The 21,396-nt window shown below is 38.5% G+C and overlaps 1 protein-coding gene and 1 pseudogene across 2 annotated transcripts; both read right to left on the bottom strand.

The window, feature by feature from the left end:
• LOC8085207 lies at nucleotides 5,531–11,006 on the bottom strand (annotated as a pseudogene).
• On the bottom strand, nucleotides 15,676–20,710 carry LOC8085206 (signal peptide peptidase 1). Of its 2 annotated transcripts, none has more exons than XM_021458255.1 (12): nucleotides 20,426–20,710; nucleotides 19,797–19,928; nucleotides 19,561–19,676; nucleotides 19,309–19,460; nucleotides 19,140–19,225; nucleotides 18,444–18,571; nucleotides 18,269–18,319; nucleotides 17,405–17,491; nucleotides 17,226–17,295; nucleotides 16,856–16,992; nucleotides 16,684–16,761; nucleotides 15,676–16,055 (listed from the first exon to the last, which is right to left on the bottom strand). In XM_021458255.1, the coding sequence occupies exons 2-12, from the start codon at nucleotides 19,834–19,836 to the stop codon at nucleotides 15,966–15,968; spliced, it is 1,035 nt and encodes a 344-aa protein (XP_021313930.1). In that variant the 5' UTR covers nucleotides 19,837–19,928; nucleotides 20,426–20,710; the 3' UTR covers nucleotides 15,676–15,965. The 2 variants fall into 2 exon arrangements, with proteins under 2 accessions (XP_021313930.1, XP_002451390.1); XM_002451345.2 differs by having other exon boundaries at nucleotides 19,797–19,895.

The following is a 21,396-nucleotide window of genomic DNA, read 5'->3' as shown; positions in this document are numbered from 1 at the left end:
AATTACTAATCTTTATAATACCTTGCGTTGCGCCTCAGCAATAAAGTGCATTATATATATTCCATGACTAGTACTACCTCCTGCATCCCAGAAAGAACACAATTACATAACAGTGTTCAGTCAAACCTTATTAAGTTTAAAAAAGATATCAATATTTAACCTATTACAAGTATGGATTACTAGACTTATATATATAATATATTTTCATAGTATATATATTTGAGTGGTAAATGACTTTGATGCTAATTTCTATAAACTTATTACTAGACAAGGTTATTTGAACCAAACCTAGAATTAGGTTCTTATGGAACGCATGGAGAGTATTTGGCAAGACACTCATATATTTATACACACGTAGAATAAAGAACAAATAAAGGTCACTGAAGAAATAAAACTGATCCTTAGTAGCAATCTGTGAGCTGTCGAAATCAGAGACGAATATATATGTCCTTATTTTTTGCTTAAGGAACAGGAAAAGACCAAATAAAGACGCTGTGGTGCATGTGAATGTGATGGTTAGCGCTAGCTAGCATGCATCTGATGCTGCCTGCTTGTCTCAGAATTCTCCATCTCGCTTTACAGCCATCTAACAAGCCTATATGACTATATATATGCATGTGTGTGAGAAGAATATGAGGCCTAAACCTGTTTGACACACTCGCCCAGTTCATTAAGCTGCAAATGAAATGGAAACGCATCATGCTTTCTTCATTCCAGTTACTTTGACGCCGGCAGCAGCCGAACATTTTCGCATACACGGCAGATCGAATATATATAGAGTTATTAATCTTGCTTCGGTGCCTAGCTGTGATGATGCGACATTGCGGATTTGATGCTTCGCGCGACCAACTATAATAACTGACAAACGTCGTTGCCAAGAATATATACATAAAACACTTTCCTGTATGTTCGAGAAAAAGGAAGCAATTCTGCTATGTGTATTTATGAACGTGGATTTTTGTTTTTACTTGTAAAGGTATGTGCTCCCATTTCTAGCACCATTGGATGTGCATAGGGTGGACCTATCCCATGCACATCCATAAAATCCCATATCATATCTAATGTCGGGGATGAGAGCACATGCTTTCAAGTAAAATTTAACTTTGGCATGTATTTAGTCAAAGTTTTTAAAGTTCAACCATTTATAGATTGAAGAAATTATCAATAATTATAATAAAAGATATGTCTAGTATGAAAATATATTTCATGATGAATTTAGTGACACTTATGATATATATATATATATATATAAACTCAAAAAAGGTTTAACTCGATACCATGGTAAAATTGGATTCTTTCAGGGACGGAGAGAGTACATATCTTAGAAATGATGTTGGCGTAGTAGGTTGTCATTGGTTGGGCCTGGCTAATTTGAGCTTAATTTGGTCAAGGCCTTATGTTTTTCATTTAGGCTTTGTTTGGCTACAATTTAGTCCACCGCAATCCACAGGTATTGGGTGGCTTGAGGCAGAAAACTAGCTAGTTAATATTTCACTCTGATCTACCCTATAATATATGTGAATTGAAGTGTGGTCAAACAAACCCTTATACTGTAGCAATAATGCATTATGGATGAGTTATATTGGTGAAAAGAATAAACTACATTAAACCACGAGTCCCATGCATGTCATGAAACAAAAAAGTAACATATATATATTAAGGGTGTGGAATTCAGTAGATTGTGTGCAGGAGAAAGAAGCACACGCATGAAGCATCCCCAGTGCAGTCTAGCATTTTGGACTCATGTAGAAGCAGTCTTTATAGTTTATATTGGTGCCACACGGGAATGGGATTTGGGAAGGCAGGGTCAAACCACGCAAGGCATATACATGGCTTTCGGCCGTGGCTTTGATGCAGAGGAGAATCAGATACTTTGGGACTGTAGTAGCAGGATACCGTTTGGCATATACATGGCTTTCGGCCGTCGCTATTGCTACATCTAAAGGGCCAGGCAAAAGTTGGCCAAAGTTTGGCACCCTTTGGAATTGGAGGCTGCAGCAAGATATTCTCCTGGGGGCCATTTCACCTTTCCCCTGTTCCACCATAATAAAAAAAACTAAAAGAGCAAAAGGTAATAACAACTTTGGAGACGACCTGCTGTAAAATCAAATCTCTATAAAATTTATTTCCCTCCCAAACAGATGGACCGCCTTGTTTAGTTCCTCAAAAATTTTGCAAAATTTTTCAGATTCTCCGTCACATCGAATCTTTAGACGTATGCATGGAGTATTAAATATAGATAAAAATAAAAACTAATTGCACAATTTAGTCGGAATTGACGAGACGAATCTTTTGAGCCTAGTTAGTCCATAATTGGACAATATTTGTCAAATACAAACGAAAATACTACTATTCCTATTTTATAAAAAATTTTGAAACTAAACAAGGCCTGGTTAACCATGACGAGAGGGTACCAAAGCAAATGTGGAATGCATACGATGCGGTGGACAAATAAGTCAAAGTTCTGGTGAAATCTGGACACAACCAGCACACCACTTTTCAGACCGGAAACTCTATTACGCGACCCGTCGCACAACGGTGTCACCCATCGCGTGTTATCTCCCTCCTTTTCAGACAAAAATCAATTAAAACAAAATCAGCAAGGCAAAGCTTATTCTTGCTCTTGATTTGTTTCTGGTTTTTTTTTAGAGAAATATTCGTGCTCTTCTTCTGCACATCATCTTGCTCTTTGTTGTCTTTGGAACAACATGAGTCCATATCTAGCTTCTTGTCTTTAGAACTAGCATCAATGCACTGCACTACCATCCCTTCAATTCCTCAGCTTATTCAGCCCTTGGCTCACCTAACAGTAGCTGGAAACGGTGAAAGAGATGGATCATTTTTTTCTAGGAAGCCTACGGCGACCGATTAGGTTGCCTGAGCTACATCTAATTTGCTTGCCTGTAAGAGAACTTGGATCAATTTGTGAGATACCAGAGTGATTCGACTTCATGAGTCAGGACAACATGATTTAAGTTTTTTTTTGAAGAAACATGAGGGGTTTGCACCCCTACTGAAGATATATTAAAACCAGAAAAAAACGGTTACAGAAGGGAAGGCAAGACGCCTGGTCCCAGTATCTCAAATTCTTTCTGGGTAGCCCATTCTGCCTCATTAGTTGGACACCCCTAAGCCTAAAGTACCGTGGGCCATCAGCCCATTCTGGGTTTGCCACCAATCTTCATATAACTTAGAAACAATTTGCCCCAAGTAACAATTATGAGTCATGGCTATATAACTTAAAAGGAGTAGTTATTACCAACTCAGCATAAGAACAAGTTCTTCATGACTAAAAATAGTACTGATAGTGTGATAAGTACAGGTAGAAAGGGCCGTTCCCAATACCAGTCATTGATGAATTATTAGATTAATTAACTCAAAGGAGCAAAATTCTTTTCCAAGCTTGATCTTTGATTAGGGTATCATCAAGTTCGCATGCATCCAGAGGACATCGAACACAACTTTCCGCACTCTGCAATCCCCCTCTACTTATCTGGTGTTGAAGTTTTTTTTATCGAATAATCATTAAGGCTAACAGTGGAGGAAATATCTAACGATAGAATAGATCTAATTTTATACAATTTGTTTCCCATTTACAGTCCAGAATTCAGAACCTGAGTGTTTTGTTCAGCAGTACTGTAAGGTCAAAGAATGCTTCAGCTATTCACACTGAAACCCACAAGTCCAGCAAGCAAAATTTAGGAGCTACGACAGCATAAAGGGATACCAAGTTCCTAAGAAAAATCATGCAGCAATTTCTCCTGATGTCTTTCATGCAATGCAATAGCAAGTTGTCATGGTTCTGATGTCTTTCAGATATAACTCAATTCCCAAATCTTCCACACGATTAACAGAATCAATTTCTCCTGAAAACCAACTTAGCACTTAGCAAAGGCAACTCACAAAGATCTGGTCCGCAAAACCCAAACATATATGACTAATAAGACCGTCACCTCAACTGAGATGTTCAAGACATCAACCAGGCAACTGGGATCGATACAGTGAGCCGTAGAAGAGGCTAATCGAACAGTGATCACAGCAATCCGCAGGCCTCAGAAAAACAAACACAGCACGAAACTAACTGGACTGAAGCAGACAGTAAGATTATTTCTGAATCGAAACCCGCAGCCGAGAAATGAGATCTTGCCGCGAAACCACTAAGTTAAAATATCTTAAGTTTGACTAACTATATTTAAAAAACATCAATATTTTACGATATCAAACAAGTACTGTTACTTGCTTCCTGTTTTTGGTTTCGTTTGTAAGAACTCTGTTTTATGTTTTGTTTTTGCTCTCCTTTTAATAAAATCCTCTGCAGGGGCCAAGGCCTCTCCAGTTTCCTAAATAAAATAAGTACTGTTTCTTTTGTCATAAGATATACTTTTATATACACTTATGTGGATTGGTGTGATAGACATTAATATTTGAGTAAAGTCCATTAGCAGTCTTTAAACTTGTTTGGATGTGTCATTTCAGTCCTTAAACTCGCAAAACGACCATTTAGTTACATAAACTTGTTCGGTTGTGTTATCTTGGTCCCTAAACTTAAAAACTCTCATATAGGTCCTAAAACTTGTTCAGTTGTGTTATATCGGTCACTAAACTTGTTTTTAGTCTTATCTAAGTCAAAACAGGACGAATCTAAAAACTCTATATTGAAAAGTAACTCATAACTTTTTTTATATGAACTCAAATAAAGATAAACATTATATTAAAATTATAGGCAACAATGTGATCTACAACTTTGCAGCTCAAATGAAGATAAACTTTATATTAAAATGACAGACAGCAATGCGATATACAACTTTGCAGTTGAAAAGTTTTTAAATTAAAATCGTTTAGGGTCCAAAATATTTTTTATAAGTTTATAGATTTTGAAATTTAAAATTTAAAATTAAATTTTATAACACTAAACGAGTTCAAATAAAAAACTTTTCAACTACAAAGTTGTAAATTGTGATGAGGACTATAACTTTGGTAGTCTTTATTCGATTTCATATGAAAAAGTTATGAATTATTTTTTGATATAGAGTATTTAGATCGCTTTGTTTTGACCCAGATGAGATTCAAAACCATGTTTAGGGACCGGGATGACGCAGCTGAACAAATTTAAGGACCTAAACGGGTGATTTCTAAGTTTAGGGACTAGCATGACATAACTGAACAAGTTTAGAGATCGATATGACACAGACGAACAAGTTCAAGAACCTAAACGATCAATTTATGAGTTTAGGAACCGGGATGACATGATAGTACAAGTTTAAGGACCGGTGGTGGACTTTACTCTTAATATTTTTATCTATATACTTGGTTAAACTTTAGCCATTTTATCCAACAATGCATCTAGAATTGTATTCTTTTGTGGACAAATGTAGTGACTTGTTGTGTTCCAAGAAAAAAAAACTTGTGAAATCAATTCATGGTGGCCAGAAGATGCATCACAAGCATAACGAGAGAAATCTGAAAGAACAAATCAACTGAAACAAACATTTATTCCATTCATGACACCATCATCATTCGTGAACAAGGGTTAATTGACTACATACAACTTTATAGTTTTGCCAAACTCGGACAACTTGTTATCCACTTATCATTGGGCGGTTGAGGTTGTTGGCACTGAACTTCTTGAGAGGCTCATGGTCCACCTTTTCTTTGGTGGCGGCTGCCTCAGCCTGTCATCAATGAATGAAATGAATTTTCTGAGGCTGCGCTTACGATGTCGGTAATCCTGCATCCACGGAGATTGCTGATCCTGACTGTTTTTTATGTCTCAGGTACTGGCGTAGCATGATGCCGAAGTAAATGAGCAGGGCGAGGACACATGCTGCGCCACAAATGAGGAACAGGCCCATGAAGCTCTCAAGGCGGAGCTGGTTCGAGTCCACAAACTCAGTGTTGTCAATTGAGCAATCGGCTGTCTTGAGCCACTTGTCATGGATCCGCTGTAGTTCCCCACTCTCCGAAAGTGCTAGGATTGCGGTGGACATGTCTTCTTGCAGAGGGGAATCCCTTGGAAATACCTGATAGAGTGAGTTCTAATCTTAGCACTGTTCGAATTAAGCCTGGGCATTCGGGTTACCCGATTTTTTCGGGTCGGGTAATTCAAAATTCGGGTAATAAAAATTGTTACCCGATATTAGTCCTGAAAAACATTACCCGCAATTTCGGGTACCCGATAATTCAGGTTCGGGTTCGAGTACTCCCGATTTACCCAAATTTTCAGAAAACAACACACTACACAAAATTTCAATAGCAATTTATATATAATTTCAACAGCAATTTGTATAGAATTTCAGTAGCATTTTGTAGATAATAATATATTACTATTACTTGTTCAAACAAAGAGAATTATGTTCTGATAAATTGTTAAGTTCTAATATTTAACTAACAACACATGATAAATACAAAGACATAGATAAATGTTTGGGTAATTCGGATAGTTTGGGTACCAGGGGATATTACCCGAATTACCCAAACTAATTTTGGGTAATCAAAATCGCTATCTAAATTTAGGATTGGGTACCTCGGGTTCGGGTAATTTGGGTACGGGTCCGGGTAATGGATATCGGGCAATTTGCCCACGCTTAGTTCGAATTAATGAAATGAAGTTGCTACACTCTAGACATTAGACCTCTGCTGCAAATAAGTGCAAGGAAGGCTCCATAGTCTTAGAGCACGTGACCTTTCGCTTAAGAAAAAAAACTAATAGAGTGTACTATCAGCTATGTGAACTGTGGATGGAACGCTTGTAGTTAATGATGTAACACTACTTTGATAATCTTGAAGGAATTATAAGATGTGTTTCTGTTTATATTTCTACTAGAATGGAATATATTTCAAGACAACTTAAAGTTAGATGCACTTACAAAGCCCCATCCAGCACTGGTGAATTCTGAGCCAGCAACAGCAATCTTGCAGTAAGTTGACAAAAATAGCTCAACATAGGGGCGCTCATCAACAATGGCCATAACACCTCCTTTCTTGGGGCCTAGCATGAGGTTTTCAGCGTATTCTTCAGGAGAACCAAGAGCTTTTAGCCTCGACGGTGAGATGTTCAGTTGATTGATGATGTATTCTTTGGCAAAAGAACCAACGTGGAAACCAATAGGATAATCACTATGTTTCAGGTCATCAAGTCCCCTTATCGAACTACCAAGTTGTTGCACAGTTAGGAAGGAAGTAAGACTTGCAGTATAGCTTGATTGAAGGATCAATACAACAAATAGCCATATGATCAAAACACCACGTCCTAAGGTACTCATAGTGTTTTCTCCTAGTAATAAAAAAAAATACGAGCAGAGGTGCCACATAAGAACAGAGGGTCAGTTATACTGAAGGACAGAACATGAAAGGTTAGTTTACTCACTCTGTACAAAAAATAGAGTTGAAAAACTGAACCTGCAGAGAATAAATCATATCATAAGAATTACTTTCAGAGGAAAGAATCAACACAGTTTAAGGCTGCCAATAAAGTGTAACATGTTGCATGGAAACAAAGGAAAAAATAAAATTTGTAAGTGAAAACAAGATGTGTGTATATTAAGTGCAAAAGATGCGATTCAGATTCTTACCAAGCAATAGTTATTATTTGTTCCCGTGGAGAGCCGCGAAATTCATCATTTATTCGATGCTCAAGAATCCAAATAACCACACCCACAACAAGAATAGACAACCCTGTAACACACCACATCCCCAACGTAAATGGCTGCAAGAATGCCAAAGGATTTGTGTTATGCTTCTCGATCGGAGCCAAGATAACCAGGCCTGACTCAATGAAGGGCTGGGTGAAATCAACAATTTTAGTCCGGCTCATTGTAATTTCGATATCCCCTATTGCTGCATCAAGATCCTGCAGGACAAAGTAACTTTGATCACTATATACATGATGAAATATAATGTGGAGGAGGAAAAAAATTGCATGTCCACACTTACATTGTCCGCAACCATCTGTGCAAGTTGGTCATAATGAGGATTTTTAGTACCATTTCCGAAAGGTATAAACCTGTATGTAACTGGATAAGGAAGCAATGTCAATGCTTGAGTGAAGACATCGATGCAGTAGCCCTTCATTGACCCAGTAGCATTATCTAGACCAACAACCTCTTTAAAGCTATATCTGTTAGGGACGCCAATTTTCAACTCCTGGGCATTGCAAGGAAAGGCCCAGCCTCGGGGCTTCTGTGTAGTCTCTCCAGGCCAAATAACATCATAGAGTTGTTGATTGGCAAGAGAAGTATTAGGGGGCTTCGAATATTGGTCCTCTGGAAGTACAGTGGATAGCAATCTTGTATAGTTTGACCAAAAACCAATGGTTCGCATGCCATTCCCAATTATGCTTATGATATCATAGGCAGGATGAATGAGTTCATACTGAGCATTAAATTGCACTTGGCCAGACACCCCAGTGAAGTTCACATTTCTAATCTTATCTAGTAATTTGTTTCCCATGTCAAAAATACTCATGGCTTCAAGGTGAAGTTTTCCCCCAGTTACGTCACTCAACCTTGAATCATTTGTAAAGGAAATCCTCCCACCATCATCAAAGAAGGCATCTAGGGCGTGAGCTACAGTCCACACACTATCATAAACATAAAGACCATAAGCACTGATGCGAAGATCACTGTGGTTGTATTTCTTGCTTAAGCTGCTCCACCTGGCCACCAGATTACTCTTCATCTTCGACTTTGGGGTGTGTGGACGTACAGTCAGAACACCTTGCATGCCATTTATAGTTTCAGCAGGGACGGATGAATTAGCATCAAGATAAGCAGAAAGCCAATCAGTTGCAATCCATACGTAGCCGATGCCCATCATGTTTAGTGCTTTAGCAATTGACAAAAGCTTGAGTCCGGCTTGCGAACCAGTATGGAGGATAATAACACGAGACTCCATATAACTAACAGTAACCAATAGATTTATAAGCTCACTTGTTTTAGCCTTGGAACTGAACCCGACCTTGTATGAAATTTTACAGCGCCTTGCAGTAAGTTCATCATCCAAAGCAGCAATGCCGTTTCGACCATAATCATCATCGACGTATATGGCAGTCACTATCTTCCATTGGTAGTAATCAACAACTGCTGCCACAGCTGCCATTTGGTAGAGATCGCTGGGCATAGTCCGCACGAAGAATGGGAACTGGATTGATGATAGAGTTGCATCCGACGCAAAGGACATCAATGGAACTTGGAGCTCATTTGCGACATAATCAATTATATGAGCAATAGGAGAGCACTGTGGTCCGATGATTGTAATAACATCAGTCGCCATGTACTGCAAAGCTGGAAAAAAAAATATTGTATCATCATCACAAGTCTAGCTAGAATGGAAGCACGCAGTATTGAAAAGTGAAACAAAAAAAGGGAATCGGTATTAAAGATGGTCTACCTTCAACCATGCCCAGGAAACCATCATCACAATTTGTATCCCTCGTGTCAACTTGTAACGTGGTTCCATTTAGAATTGTTGGATCTGAGTTGATATCATCGACTGCCGCATGGATGGCAACATCTGAAACACCTCCAGTGGTGGAGCTCAACTGAAGAATAGACCCAATACTCACAACTGGCGGCCTTGCAGCTAAGCTTTTGCCGATCCCATTAGGGAAGAGAAACAGGGAGAGAACCAACATGAGAAAAGTTATCTTCATTTTGGCCCAAATGTTTTAGAGGCTGCTACAAACTTATGGAGAAGTTGGCAAATAATCAATGGGTGTGCGAACCCTATTGAAAGAGAAAAATGTAGAGCCATCTTATTAGGATGAACATGTGCAAGAGAATAAATTGAAAGGAAATAAGAAAGGAGGAGATCAACACATATAGATAGCGAGAAGCTAATATTGGAATAACATGAACATAATGGACTGAACGTTTGAAAGAAAAGCAACTTGGTGATTATACTATATATATGATGAACAAAAAAAACTCATTATGGTACAAAATGTTTTGATAGGTGCCAATCATGATATAGACTTTATGTATTTCCAGAACAAAGATAAAGGGAAACAAGAGAACAAAATCCTAGCATTGAGATCAACCTTCGCCAAATGAAGCTTAAATGGATCATGGATTCTTCTGGCAATCATATGGCCCTATTCCATAACCTAGATGCAATGTGTGGTCTCCATGAGTGAACAGCGATAGATAAAACATGTGGTTGTCTTACTCAAAACCACATATTCATTCGGTGCACCCTTTCGCTATGAGCGAAAAGAAGAAAGCTAGATATTCATACCTTGGCACTGTGCAAAGGCATAAGAACCAATCAAGGTATATCAACTCTATTCCTTGTGTCGATCAGACAAGAAGAAGAAGAAACACGCATTCCACGCTGTAGTATAATCTTGTTTTCTTTTAGTAGTGAAATGATGATGTCGGGTATTAGCACGCTTGCCACGAGGAGGAACACTTCCATACACACTAGTTATACATTATAACAAATTCTCAAGGAGGGGGCTTCCTGAAAAAACTGCAGCAATATAATGCCTAATTTGTCAAGCAAGCGATTCGTGCTTGTTTTAGCGAGTGACGGACAATAGGACGGACTTAAATCACAAATCTTCTGGCAAATTCCTCGCTCCAATCAAACCCCAACAGCATCAGGGATCAACAGGGATGTGCAGGAACTAGTCCAAGAAGACGACTTTTGCTCCAAACAGCAGCTATTGGCAGGTGGAGACAAAGGGCGTGTTTGTTTGCTTGGTTCGGATGGGGAGCTGAGCTGAGGGGGTGCAACCCGGCCTATTTGTTTGCATTATTGTCAATTTTTTTTTTTTTGTCGTTGGTGATACTCTCATCACCAACGGTTTCCTATTACGAGCCGGCTGTGATAAGTATCACCGTTGGTTTAATAAATATCGATGGTGATAGAAGAGAACTTACGTCAGGTATCGATGCTTGTGCTCCCTCGAAAGAGTAAATCTTGGTCGTCTTGAGGGGTTCCTCCTTGATCCTCCAGTCCTCCTCCTCTTCGTGTAAGGCCTCCCCAACTCAACACCCCATAACTGGCGATGGCGACGGCCTTCCCTGAACCTCCCCATTTGCTGTTGAGGTCGTTTTATTTTGGAGCTGGGGCCTCTGCAGCCAGAGGAGATGGCGATGGTTCCATGGCAGCAGGTGGGGCCCCACTCGATCGGGGGAGCAATGCAAGGGTAATAATCTTACGCGTAGCGTGCCGTACGTGGTACGGTGCACCACGTCAGGCGTGAGCCCATCATTCGTTGTTACTATCTGAGATTATATATCGTGGCATGGTGTAAATGGTATTCCTATGATCGATAATTTTAACCATTATCGTCTAATCTAATCAAGAGAAATGAAGCTAGCTGGCCAGTGGACGACAGGTGTTTGCATGGATACGGTGATTAGGACAGAACAACCACGAGGAGTCCGAGAAGAATATTGCAGTTGTTTAATTGGCCTGTGCTAGCTTCTTGTATTTGGATATAGAGAGTATATATATAGTGCTCACATGATTGGCCGGTTGTGAGTAGGAAAAGGACTCTATTTTGTTTCAGCATGCACAAGGAAATACGATCGACAGCTAGCATTAGTGGTTGCATGGCCACGAGCCGACGAATCATCCGATCCGGCCCCACCGATGCTCTTCATCTGACCATCATCGCAAAAAAAAAAAAATGCGATTTGAAGCATAGTAGCACACTCCTACTCCTGGTTACTTAGTTGCAGATGACAAGGCTTCTTCTTCAAAATTCAGTTGCAACCTCTAGCAAAGGAATACATGCATGCATGCAATGCAATATACTAGTAGTAGATTTTATTTTTAATTTCTCTGTTAATTTTGTTTCATACTACCACAGAATAAAGAGAGATATATGCCCATATATTTACGGCTCAAAATCATGCCATAGATTTTTATGATTGGGCAAAGAAAGAATATGAATTAAATTAAAGATAGATTATTATATATGTTCTCCTGATGCTGCTCATCAAACATAAACTAATTAAGACATGATATGATTGAGCAGTAACCACTGTTCGCCTAAACGGCCGTTTAAACGCCGTGTAAACGCTATACAATGGTACACCGTTTCCGTTTAATCATCTATTTAGTCCGTTTAATTGACCGTTTAGCCCGTTTAATGGACTGTTTAGCCCGAATAATGGCTAAACGGCAGGTGACCGACTGTTTACCGTTTAGCGTTTAGGAAAACATTGGCAGTAACTGTCTTGATCACTGCTGAGCTAGCTAGCTGCCTCGAGTACTAAGTGCAAGATGTGATATGTATGTTTCAGAGACGACAGGACAGGCACAAGGTAACCATCAAGACAAATACTAGGAGATGGGAACAATGACGAAGGTGATAGCATGCGTGTAGCTAGGGACAGCTTCCTCCGAATAATCATTTTCAGTACTTGCTGATGAAGAAGCTACTCGATGATCTATTCTTCCATCCATCCACCCATCGACCTCTCCTCAGTATAATTCTAGTACGCACATGGAAGCTAGTGATCAGTACCCATTTCTTTTATTATTAGACTGTGGTTAATTTTTTACTTGTCCTGAATGTCGAGTATGAAAAGGACAAGTACACATGCATGGATTTTCATGGTGACAATGAGTAGGCAAAATATTCAGTGCAAACCACATCTTCAATCCATTTCATGAAAACCCCATTGAAATCATACTTAGGAGTTTTTTAAAAAAATAAAACTATGCACACCAGTAGTGCATCTATAGATGTGCATTGTCACAAAAGTTGAGATTCAAAATTATTTTACAAAAATTCATATAAAAATAATAAATTTCATTCACATGTGCACTAGAGGATAAAATTCCATAAAGGAACCAATTAGAAAGGAACCAACTAGAGTACAAAATTCATATGAAAATAACGAAATTCCAGCGAGATATATTCTGTGGGAGACAAGTTTAAGCTGAGAGCAATTAGGAAGGAACCAAAAACTAAGTTTGTACTCTCTCTGTTCTTAAATTTAAAAAATATGAATCTCGCTTCTTGGAAGTCAAAAATAATTTCTAATTTACTAGATCTAAAAAAATATCAATATTATCTCTTTAAATAAATCCGTTGTAAATATATACATATTAATCTAGTGATATTTTAGGTATCATAAATACTAGTATTTTTTATACATTTAATTAAATTTAGGATTGTTTGACTGCTCAAAATATATACATATACATATGAAACCCTAGCCGGTCCTCTCTTGGCCCAATAATTCCCTACAAACCCTAGCCCCCCCCCCATCTATCCATACGCACACGACCAATTATAATAACTACTGCCAAGAACATATATATATATATATATATATATATATATATATATATATATATATATATATATATATATATATATATATATATAGCTAGTATATTACTCAATATGGGGACACATTAAGTCTAAAGCTAATTGACCACATTGAACAACTTACAAAAGAAATTTAACTAACAAATTAATCAATTAATAATACAAAGCTGCATATTATGGTTGTTTGCTTATTTTCATTGATATTCTCATCATCATAAGCTAGTGGACAGAAAAAAGAAGCGACAGAGGCAGCAAACCCATCATCCACCTGGCTTTGAATATTTCAACATGCTGCAACAAAATGTTGGCTTTGAATATTTCAACATGCTGCAACAAAATGTTGGCTTTGGATATTTCCACATGCTGCAACAAAATGTTTAAGGGCTGCGAGGAAACCAAGACGCCAACCGTCATAGCAAAGGCCTGTAAAACAGTAAAAGTTCCATCATCAAATATTTCAGAACTTGATTATATTATTACCCAATGGCCAAGTTCTGGTTTTGGAATAAATTAGACATCTAGTTCTAGAAAGGTACATTCTAATATTTATGATAAATAAATAAAGATAATAAAGCATCAGCACTGAATATTCTATTGCTACAAGCAGTAATCATCTAATGAGAACATGTCACTAACATCTGTTATCCTGACCATTAATTGTTCTACATAATACGGTAATCTGCTAGAACATAAATTGCCCTAGTGACGTGAAACAAAAAAAAATTGTGATGAAGAAGAATATAGCCATATCAACACAGGGAATTAGTAAAGCATCTCTATGTTGAGTGCTAATACCCATCTCTTTGTTGAATAGTATATTACTCAAGACAACGCTACGGCCTACGGGCCACATTAACGATATACAGGAGGCATGATTGTTGCTTGAATATACAAGGAACTAAAAATCAGTCATTCAGCAAGCACCAGGAAACACCATAATATAGTTGCCTAGAACAACAAAAATTCAGCACACATGTATATTTCTGGGGTAACCCAATTTTCTTATCCAACCAAAAATGCTATTACAAATTTTACAATAGCATCTCATCAGGAAGGAATGCCTCCTGATTGCTGAAAGGTTTTGTCTTTCATGACATAGCTTCCAAATTTTTTGGTAATAGACAGGAATACGCATCCTAGTTTCTATTAAGTTACTACCGAAGATTGCTTCTCTGTCAGGATACAAAGCTGTTGCCAGCAGTAAAGAAATATAGTACCTCTTGATCCAATATTTCTGCCTCATTGAGGTCTTGTTTAGTTCACGAATTTTTTTGAATTTGGTTACTGTAGCACTTTCTTTTCTTTTCTTTTTACGAGAACCAGTAACAGACGCAGACACTTACAAACACAAGTGCACACTCCCCTATGAACGCACACACGCACACCCTACCTCTATAAGCACCTCCGAAGCAAATCTCGAGATTGATGAAGTCACCATAGGCGCCTCGCTTTCATAGGGGTTTGGCTACTCGAGATTTGCCGGTCCAACTCGGTTCTTTGGAGGTGCTCATAGCGGTAGGCTGACGTGCGTGCGTTCATAGGGGTGACTGTGCGCTTGTGTATGTGAACGTCTATGTCCGTAACTGAGTCTCGCAAAAAAAAAACAGGCTCAAGATTCGTCTCACAAATTACAGGTGCAATTAATTATTTTTTATCTATATTTAATACTCCATGTATGCGTTCAAAGATTCGATGTGAGGGGAATCTTGAAAATTTTTAAAAACTAAACAAGGCCTGAGTTCTCCACGCACTGATGGTTATCAAGCATTCATTTTGCCAAGAGAAAGAAAAACGGTTCCTGCTGTTACAGTACGAGATTTAGAAGAGCTTGAGCCGCAAAAGCTTTGCCAAACAAGCCCTTAGAACTACCATCATCTTGCTCTTCTTCTGCCCTACCATTTAATTCATCAGCTTATTCAGCCCAGCAGCTGGAAACAGTGAAAAAAATATATATCATTTTTTTTTTGGAAACCTACAGCGACCAGTGGTTGCCTGAACAACATCTAATTTGTTTGCCTAAGTACTTTGATCAAATGGAGATACCAGAGTGATTCAACCTCATGACTCATGACAATATGATTAAAGCTCGTCACGGCATCGCAAATTCTTTCTGGGTAGCAGCCCATTCTGCCTCATGAGTTCGACACCCCTAAAGTACTCTAGGCCATCAGCCCATTCTGGATTTGCCACAGACCTTCATATAACTAGGAAAGAATTGCCCCAAGTAACCATTATGAGTCACTATATGATGAAGCACGGTCGGTAAAGTAACTCGCTCTTAATGCCCATGGTCTAAGATCTGAGGTGTATTCCCCCAGCTGATTCAACCTGTAAAATCCGTAAAGAAATTCTTGCATGCAAAAAAGCAAAGCAAACATGATGCATGGCATGAATGCGTCGGCCCAATCAGAGTTCTGGCGATTTCCTTAACAAATCAGGAGCAAGTTAGGACATCGCAAGTAACATCTATTTTCCCTCATCTTCCACTCTCTAGTTCAGGAAAAATAATCCACAAAGCGAAAAAAAAAAACTTATATCATGTTGAACCATTTCTCATTTCTTAAGTAAGCCGACCCGGTATTAGAGGTCATCAAGCCCATTTAGCTGCCAGACGACCTTACACGAAAACTGTCTTCCTGTCCTTTGACCTCCGGACCTAAATCCTGCTAGAATGCTAGTCCACCTTTTTGTTGCCTTTAGAACTATCATCATCTTCTGCGCTGCCTTCCTCCGCCTCAGCTTTTGACTCGTCAAACTCCAGCAGCTGCATTTGTAAGGAATGTGATCAGAACTCAGAAGGTCCTGCATTCTGATACGTATTTTATAACATGCCTACTTTTGTGCGAAACAAAAAGGATAAAATTTTGCAAAGCAACACCGCCCCCCCCCCCCCCCCCCCCAACACACACACCACAAAAAAAATAAAAGATGGTACGAAAATAAAACGAATGACCAGGAGATGCGCCATCAACATTGTTGAGTTCAATCATCAACAAGTGTAAACTCAGCATAAAAGTTCTTCATGACCATGTACCCAAATGTACAAATGAAAGGGCCATAAGGTGCCTGAGTCAGTCAGATACTCCAAGTGAAACAATCAGATTGCAAAACAAGAGTTATTTGTATTCTTTAAAAGACACTAGTTTACACCCAAATACTAAACTGAAGTAACTGCACTAAGAAAGTTACTTTTGACATGAAATCCTTTTCTTGCATGCACGCCGCTAGTTTTTAAGATGTGACATGGTTTTCCAGTAACAGTTAAGAGACAAGCATCAACTAAGCAGAAAATTCAGGAACAGTGTCTAACAGTTCATCTTTTTTTATTTACCTTTTATGCTACTCAAAGTTTTATTTGGAATGGTAGCTACAGTAATTATTCAGAATCTGACCTGTTTCACTTCTCCATACCACAGACAGGGAACAGCGACGAAACCAACCACACCAGGAACAAGGTATAGTAGAGCAGGCTGCAATAAGCCCCAAAAATAATTATAGTATCAATATTACAGGGATGACAGAAACAAGGGAAACAAGACTATAAACCTGAGTAATAGAACTCACCTGTGCAGCTTGAAACCAGTTCATGACAATGATGGTCACAGTCATACCCACAGCGTATCCCAAAAATGCACTGTTGAAGTAACGGTTCTTGATACCTCTTGAGACATCAAAGCGCAAGGCAAGTGCGACAAATATACCTGGAAGCATAAGTACAAATACATATTATGTGCTGAATGTCTTGGGAACTGCCTAAATTCAGATTCAAATACCACATTTTTATATGCAACTTGAATCAATTGAAATTATAGATTGTTTCTGTTGATACATAGTGGTCCTCCAGGGGGCAGGAATGGACACAAATATTGGTTGTATTGGCAATAACTTAAGGCTACATGCAACGAGCACAAGGAAAGAAATTTTTATTGCTAACCAGGTATTACAATGTCACCAAGGCCAAGCATGGAGAATGGCCGTGCAGCATCTGCAGTTGGAAACAGAAGCTGTACATAACCAAGCAAAGCCAGATCAGCTGAAGCATCAAGATGAGAAAATGGAACTAACTGACAATGGTATTAACAAAGACCAAGTTCAGTAGGAAAGAGCACTGACCTTTATCGGAGCATCAAAAGATTTAGCCACACTGACCATAACTGGAGTGAAGAACACCCAGAAAATGTCATACACAAAAAGTCCACCCTGGAAATGGAAAAGGAAAAATACATTTACATATGAATGTAAATGAAAGAACAGAGAATGATTCAGTGGCACTATGTTGAAACAAACAGAAGAAATCAATTCAGTCATAAGTTATGAAATGGTTGTAAAAATTATTTTCAGAAATAGTGCAGTCAAAATGCAAGAGCCCAGCCCAAATTACTCTGAAAATCAGAACTATTAATCTATTATACATCAGATAAAGGTTCCATATTTTAATATTCGTGATATAATATGATCACAATTCAAAGCATGCCAAGAAACTATTTTTTTCCAAAGTTTAATAAGTATATGACAAAGTGCATGCTAAAAAAACCCAAAGCGTCGAATTAGATTAAATTTACCAACATGGTGACACAGGCACACAGCTAGGACAAATATTTGCAGTCAAACAAATGTTTTGGTCAATACAGGGGGAGAAACAACAGAAAGCATGATCTGAATTAAGATTCTTAAATACACTTAGCGAAGTGTTGGAAAATATATTGAACAGTTATGAATATTGGAGTGCATAGGAGATAATTCCTCTCATAGACAAATAAAGTCAAGATATATTGAGACCAGATGATCCGTAATGAACCATAGATATATAAAAATAGATATATAAAATGTTTCAGTGGTGATTATGATAGTGCAGAGATAATAAAACAAGGACAGGTTTGTGACTAAACAATGAGGATGTGCTCTTATACATTATGACATAAAATAGAAATATATAGTGTTCAGGCCAAATGAAGCAAACATTGGGAAAACCCTTACCAAGAGAATAGCTCCGGTTTTAAATGATCCCAATGACAGCATCTCAATCCCCTGCAAAATTGAAGTGTTGCGGTTCTGGTCAACTAAAAACTGGTGCGTAAAACAAATCAAACGATTTAGGTTTTATTCCATAATCTTTAGTAATGCATATTAATGTTAAACCGTGCAAACAAACCTGAATACAGAAAGCCAATCCCAGAACATTGTTGGCAAGCCAATGCTTCTTTGACGCATACCACAAGCAAAAGAAAAATCCAGGTATTGAAGCAACAATCTGGGACTTTGTGAACTCCACCGAGAGTGCTGAAATAAGAAACTCATGGACTTAAACCATCTACAAGAATAAAGATTGTAAAGGGAGGCTACTGACATAGTTAAATCCATGTCCTTGTTCTGAATTAAGAGTCTAAGACTCATAAGAAGTCAATATCAAATGCAAATGTTGTATTAACAGTTAACACCATGACAGCCATTGTAACTGAAATCTTATAATACATCTATTTCAGAGAGAGAAATGGAAGCTTCCATATCCATAAAAATGCTGTAAACAAAGAATATACATCCATGCCAGCATTTAGATTTTCTAATGTCACAAAAAAATATGTAAGCTTCCATATCCACATGGAGAAATTTCATTTTGTCTGAAGCAAGGTTAAAAGAGTCAATGGTGAAAAAGCTCAAGTTCATTCAGTACAAAAGATAATATATCGACTCTTAGTCACCACATTTTTTCTAAATGTGCAGCAGTACTTAAAGTACAATCAAATAGTGTTCTAAAACAGCACTGAAAACATAGTTGTAGTGATATTTGAAGATCTGCATAACTGGATCAACAAGACTAAGCACAAAAGAAAGGGAGTCAGGATCATACAGTGGAAAAATGGAGCCCGCCAGACGATGAGATTATCATTCCACTCTTTTGGAAGAAAATGTTTTATAGAAGGAAGGAGTGTTGCACTGCATAAGAAGGGCCTCATAAGTACAGCACATAAACAGCTTAACATGTCTGCAAAAGCTGTTCCAAGAAAAAATGGACTTACGAGAGAGCAACAATGCCTAGAATGAAAAAGTAGGCAGTGAGCACAGCATTGACCAAGTCTTTGGAGAGAAACTTGAATAGGAGGAACAGTGATAAAAGCATAGCACTTCCAACTAAGGGGAACCGCATAGCATGCTCCTTGGACATGGTCTCCTGCATAATAACAAATGCAAAAAAAATTCAGTTGGTCGCATGAGTTACAACTTACAAGTCACAATAATAGCCAGCAGATACATCGACACGTGTTACTTACAGAGGGTGGAGTTGGCTTGACAGAACGGTAGCAACCCACATAGACAGTAAGGCACGCTGTCAGTACCACATTCACATTTGGGTTTACATTAACCACAAGTGGTGCCAAGCTCAGACCTGCACATTATAAAATATATATGCTGCTGAGGTCACCACGCGCTCATTATATTAAAGGGAATGGAAGAAAGTAAGCAACGCTGTAAAGGCAGTGATGGCCGAACTGAAAAGTTAACGTACCAGCAAGAGCCAAATTGGCAGCTCGTTCATGCGTCCTCATGATTAGGCAATAATCTGGGAGATCAGCACGGTGCCCTTTGTTGGAATATCAAAGTGAACCTGCGAAGATGATGATTCAGAAGAGGTGTTATCCTGGTCACATACAAATAAGGAGTTAGCAGAGCAAGTTATGATCTGAAGCAGCTATTGTTGAAGTTGTGATCGAATAATCAGTAAGGCTAAAGGCGGAAGAAATATCTAACGGTAGAACAGATGTAATCTTATCCAATTTGTTTTCCATTTGCAATCCACAACCAAAAGCTGAGAGTTTTGTTCAGCAGTACTGTAAGTTCAGAGAATGCTTCAGCTATTCGCTCTGAAACCCACAAAGTCCAGCAAGCAAAACTTGGTAGCTACGACAGCAACTGGGATCGATATGGCGAGCCGTAGAAGAGGACAACCGAACAGTGATAACAGCAATCCGCAGGCCACAGCAAAACAAACACAGCACGCGACTAACTGGACTGACGCAGACAGTAAAAGATTTTGAATCAAAACCCACAGCCGCAGTAGAGAAATAAGAGATCTTGCCGCACGAAACGAACGAACCCGTAGAAGTGTAGAACGTAGAGCGATTGGGGTTTACTTACCGAGGAACGAAGAGATCAGTCACCGGCTGCTGTTGACCCCGCGACGCCGGCGCAGAGGAAGGTTTTGGCGGGGGGGAGACGAAGGGAGGGAGGAGAACGGCGGACGGAGGGGGCAGCCCAGGTCTCCGCGTCCCGTCGCCGGCGGTGAGGCCGGCTGCACGGGATGGGAGGAGGAAGAATTTGGGGACGGGCGAGCAGGACGAAATCGAAGAAGTCCGGGGCGGAAGGGAGGAGGGAAACGGGGGCAGTTAATGGAAAGGAAGAAATCTGTCTGCGTTTTCCTCGCGGCTCAGTGTGGTGTGGGCCCACCAACACAGGGTACTTGTGACGAACAGGTAATAAAGTTTATCAAAATTAAATTACCTCCGGTGATAAAAACATGCATATTAAGCTCAAAATAAAGTTTTTTTTGCGAGGAGCTCAAAATAAAGTTTTGTCAAACCATCGAGGCAAAATATACTTCCTCCGTGCTAAATTATATAAAATGTTTTGACCTTCTAGATACATAGGTTTTTTTTACACTTAGACATAATAAGTAATATATATAGAAAATAAAAAACGTCCTATAATTTAGAATAAAGGGAATAGTAAGTTTTAAATTTTAGATTGTTTGGTTTCAAAATATGGTTATATGTGTGAAATTTTATCAAAAATCATTCTTAAATGACCAAAATTTTAAGGATTCTAAAAAATAAATAGTCTATCTAGAATAAATTGGTGGTTAAATGTGTGCTTCAAAACTGTGCATAGTAAAATGTGACAATTGACGTGTAGTTTCTACTTTTTGGGTAACAATTTTGAAAATAAGAGTTCTATAAACTATGTTCCTAACAGATATAGGAATCCCTATCTATCTATCTATCTATCTATTTATCTTTTTTTTTTTGCAAGGAATCTATCTATCTATATTATATTATATCTATATAAACTCTAAAAATATCTATATCTATATATCTATTATAAAGCTAATA

The sequence above is a fragment of the Sorghum bicolor genome, chromosome 4 (assembly GCF_000003195.3).
Source record: "Sorghum bicolor cultivar BTx623 chromosome 4, Sorghum_bicolor_NCBIv3, whole genome shotgun sequence".
In the NCBI taxonomy this organism is placed as follows: domain Eukaryota; kingdom Viridiplantae; phylum Streptophyta; class Magnoliopsida; order Poales; family Poaceae; genus Sorghum; species Sorghum bicolor.
The sequence above is the reverse complement of the archived record's forward strand: the minus strand, read 5'-3'. Positions and strand labels throughout refer to the sequence as shown.

Coding starts and splice junctions, on each gene's coding strand:
- LOC8085206 (XM_021458255.1), bottom strand. CDS start 19,836: ATGAGGACGCATGAACGAGCTGCCAATTTGGCTCTTGCTG. Junction 18,572..19,139: donor GCGGGCTCCATTTTTCCACT/GTATGATCCTGA, acceptor TTCTTATTTCAG/CACTCTCGGTGGAGTTCACA. Junction 16,993..17,225: donor TGGTGACATTGTAATACCTG/GTTAGCAATAAA, acceptor TTATGCTTCCAG/GTATATTTGTCGCACTTGCC.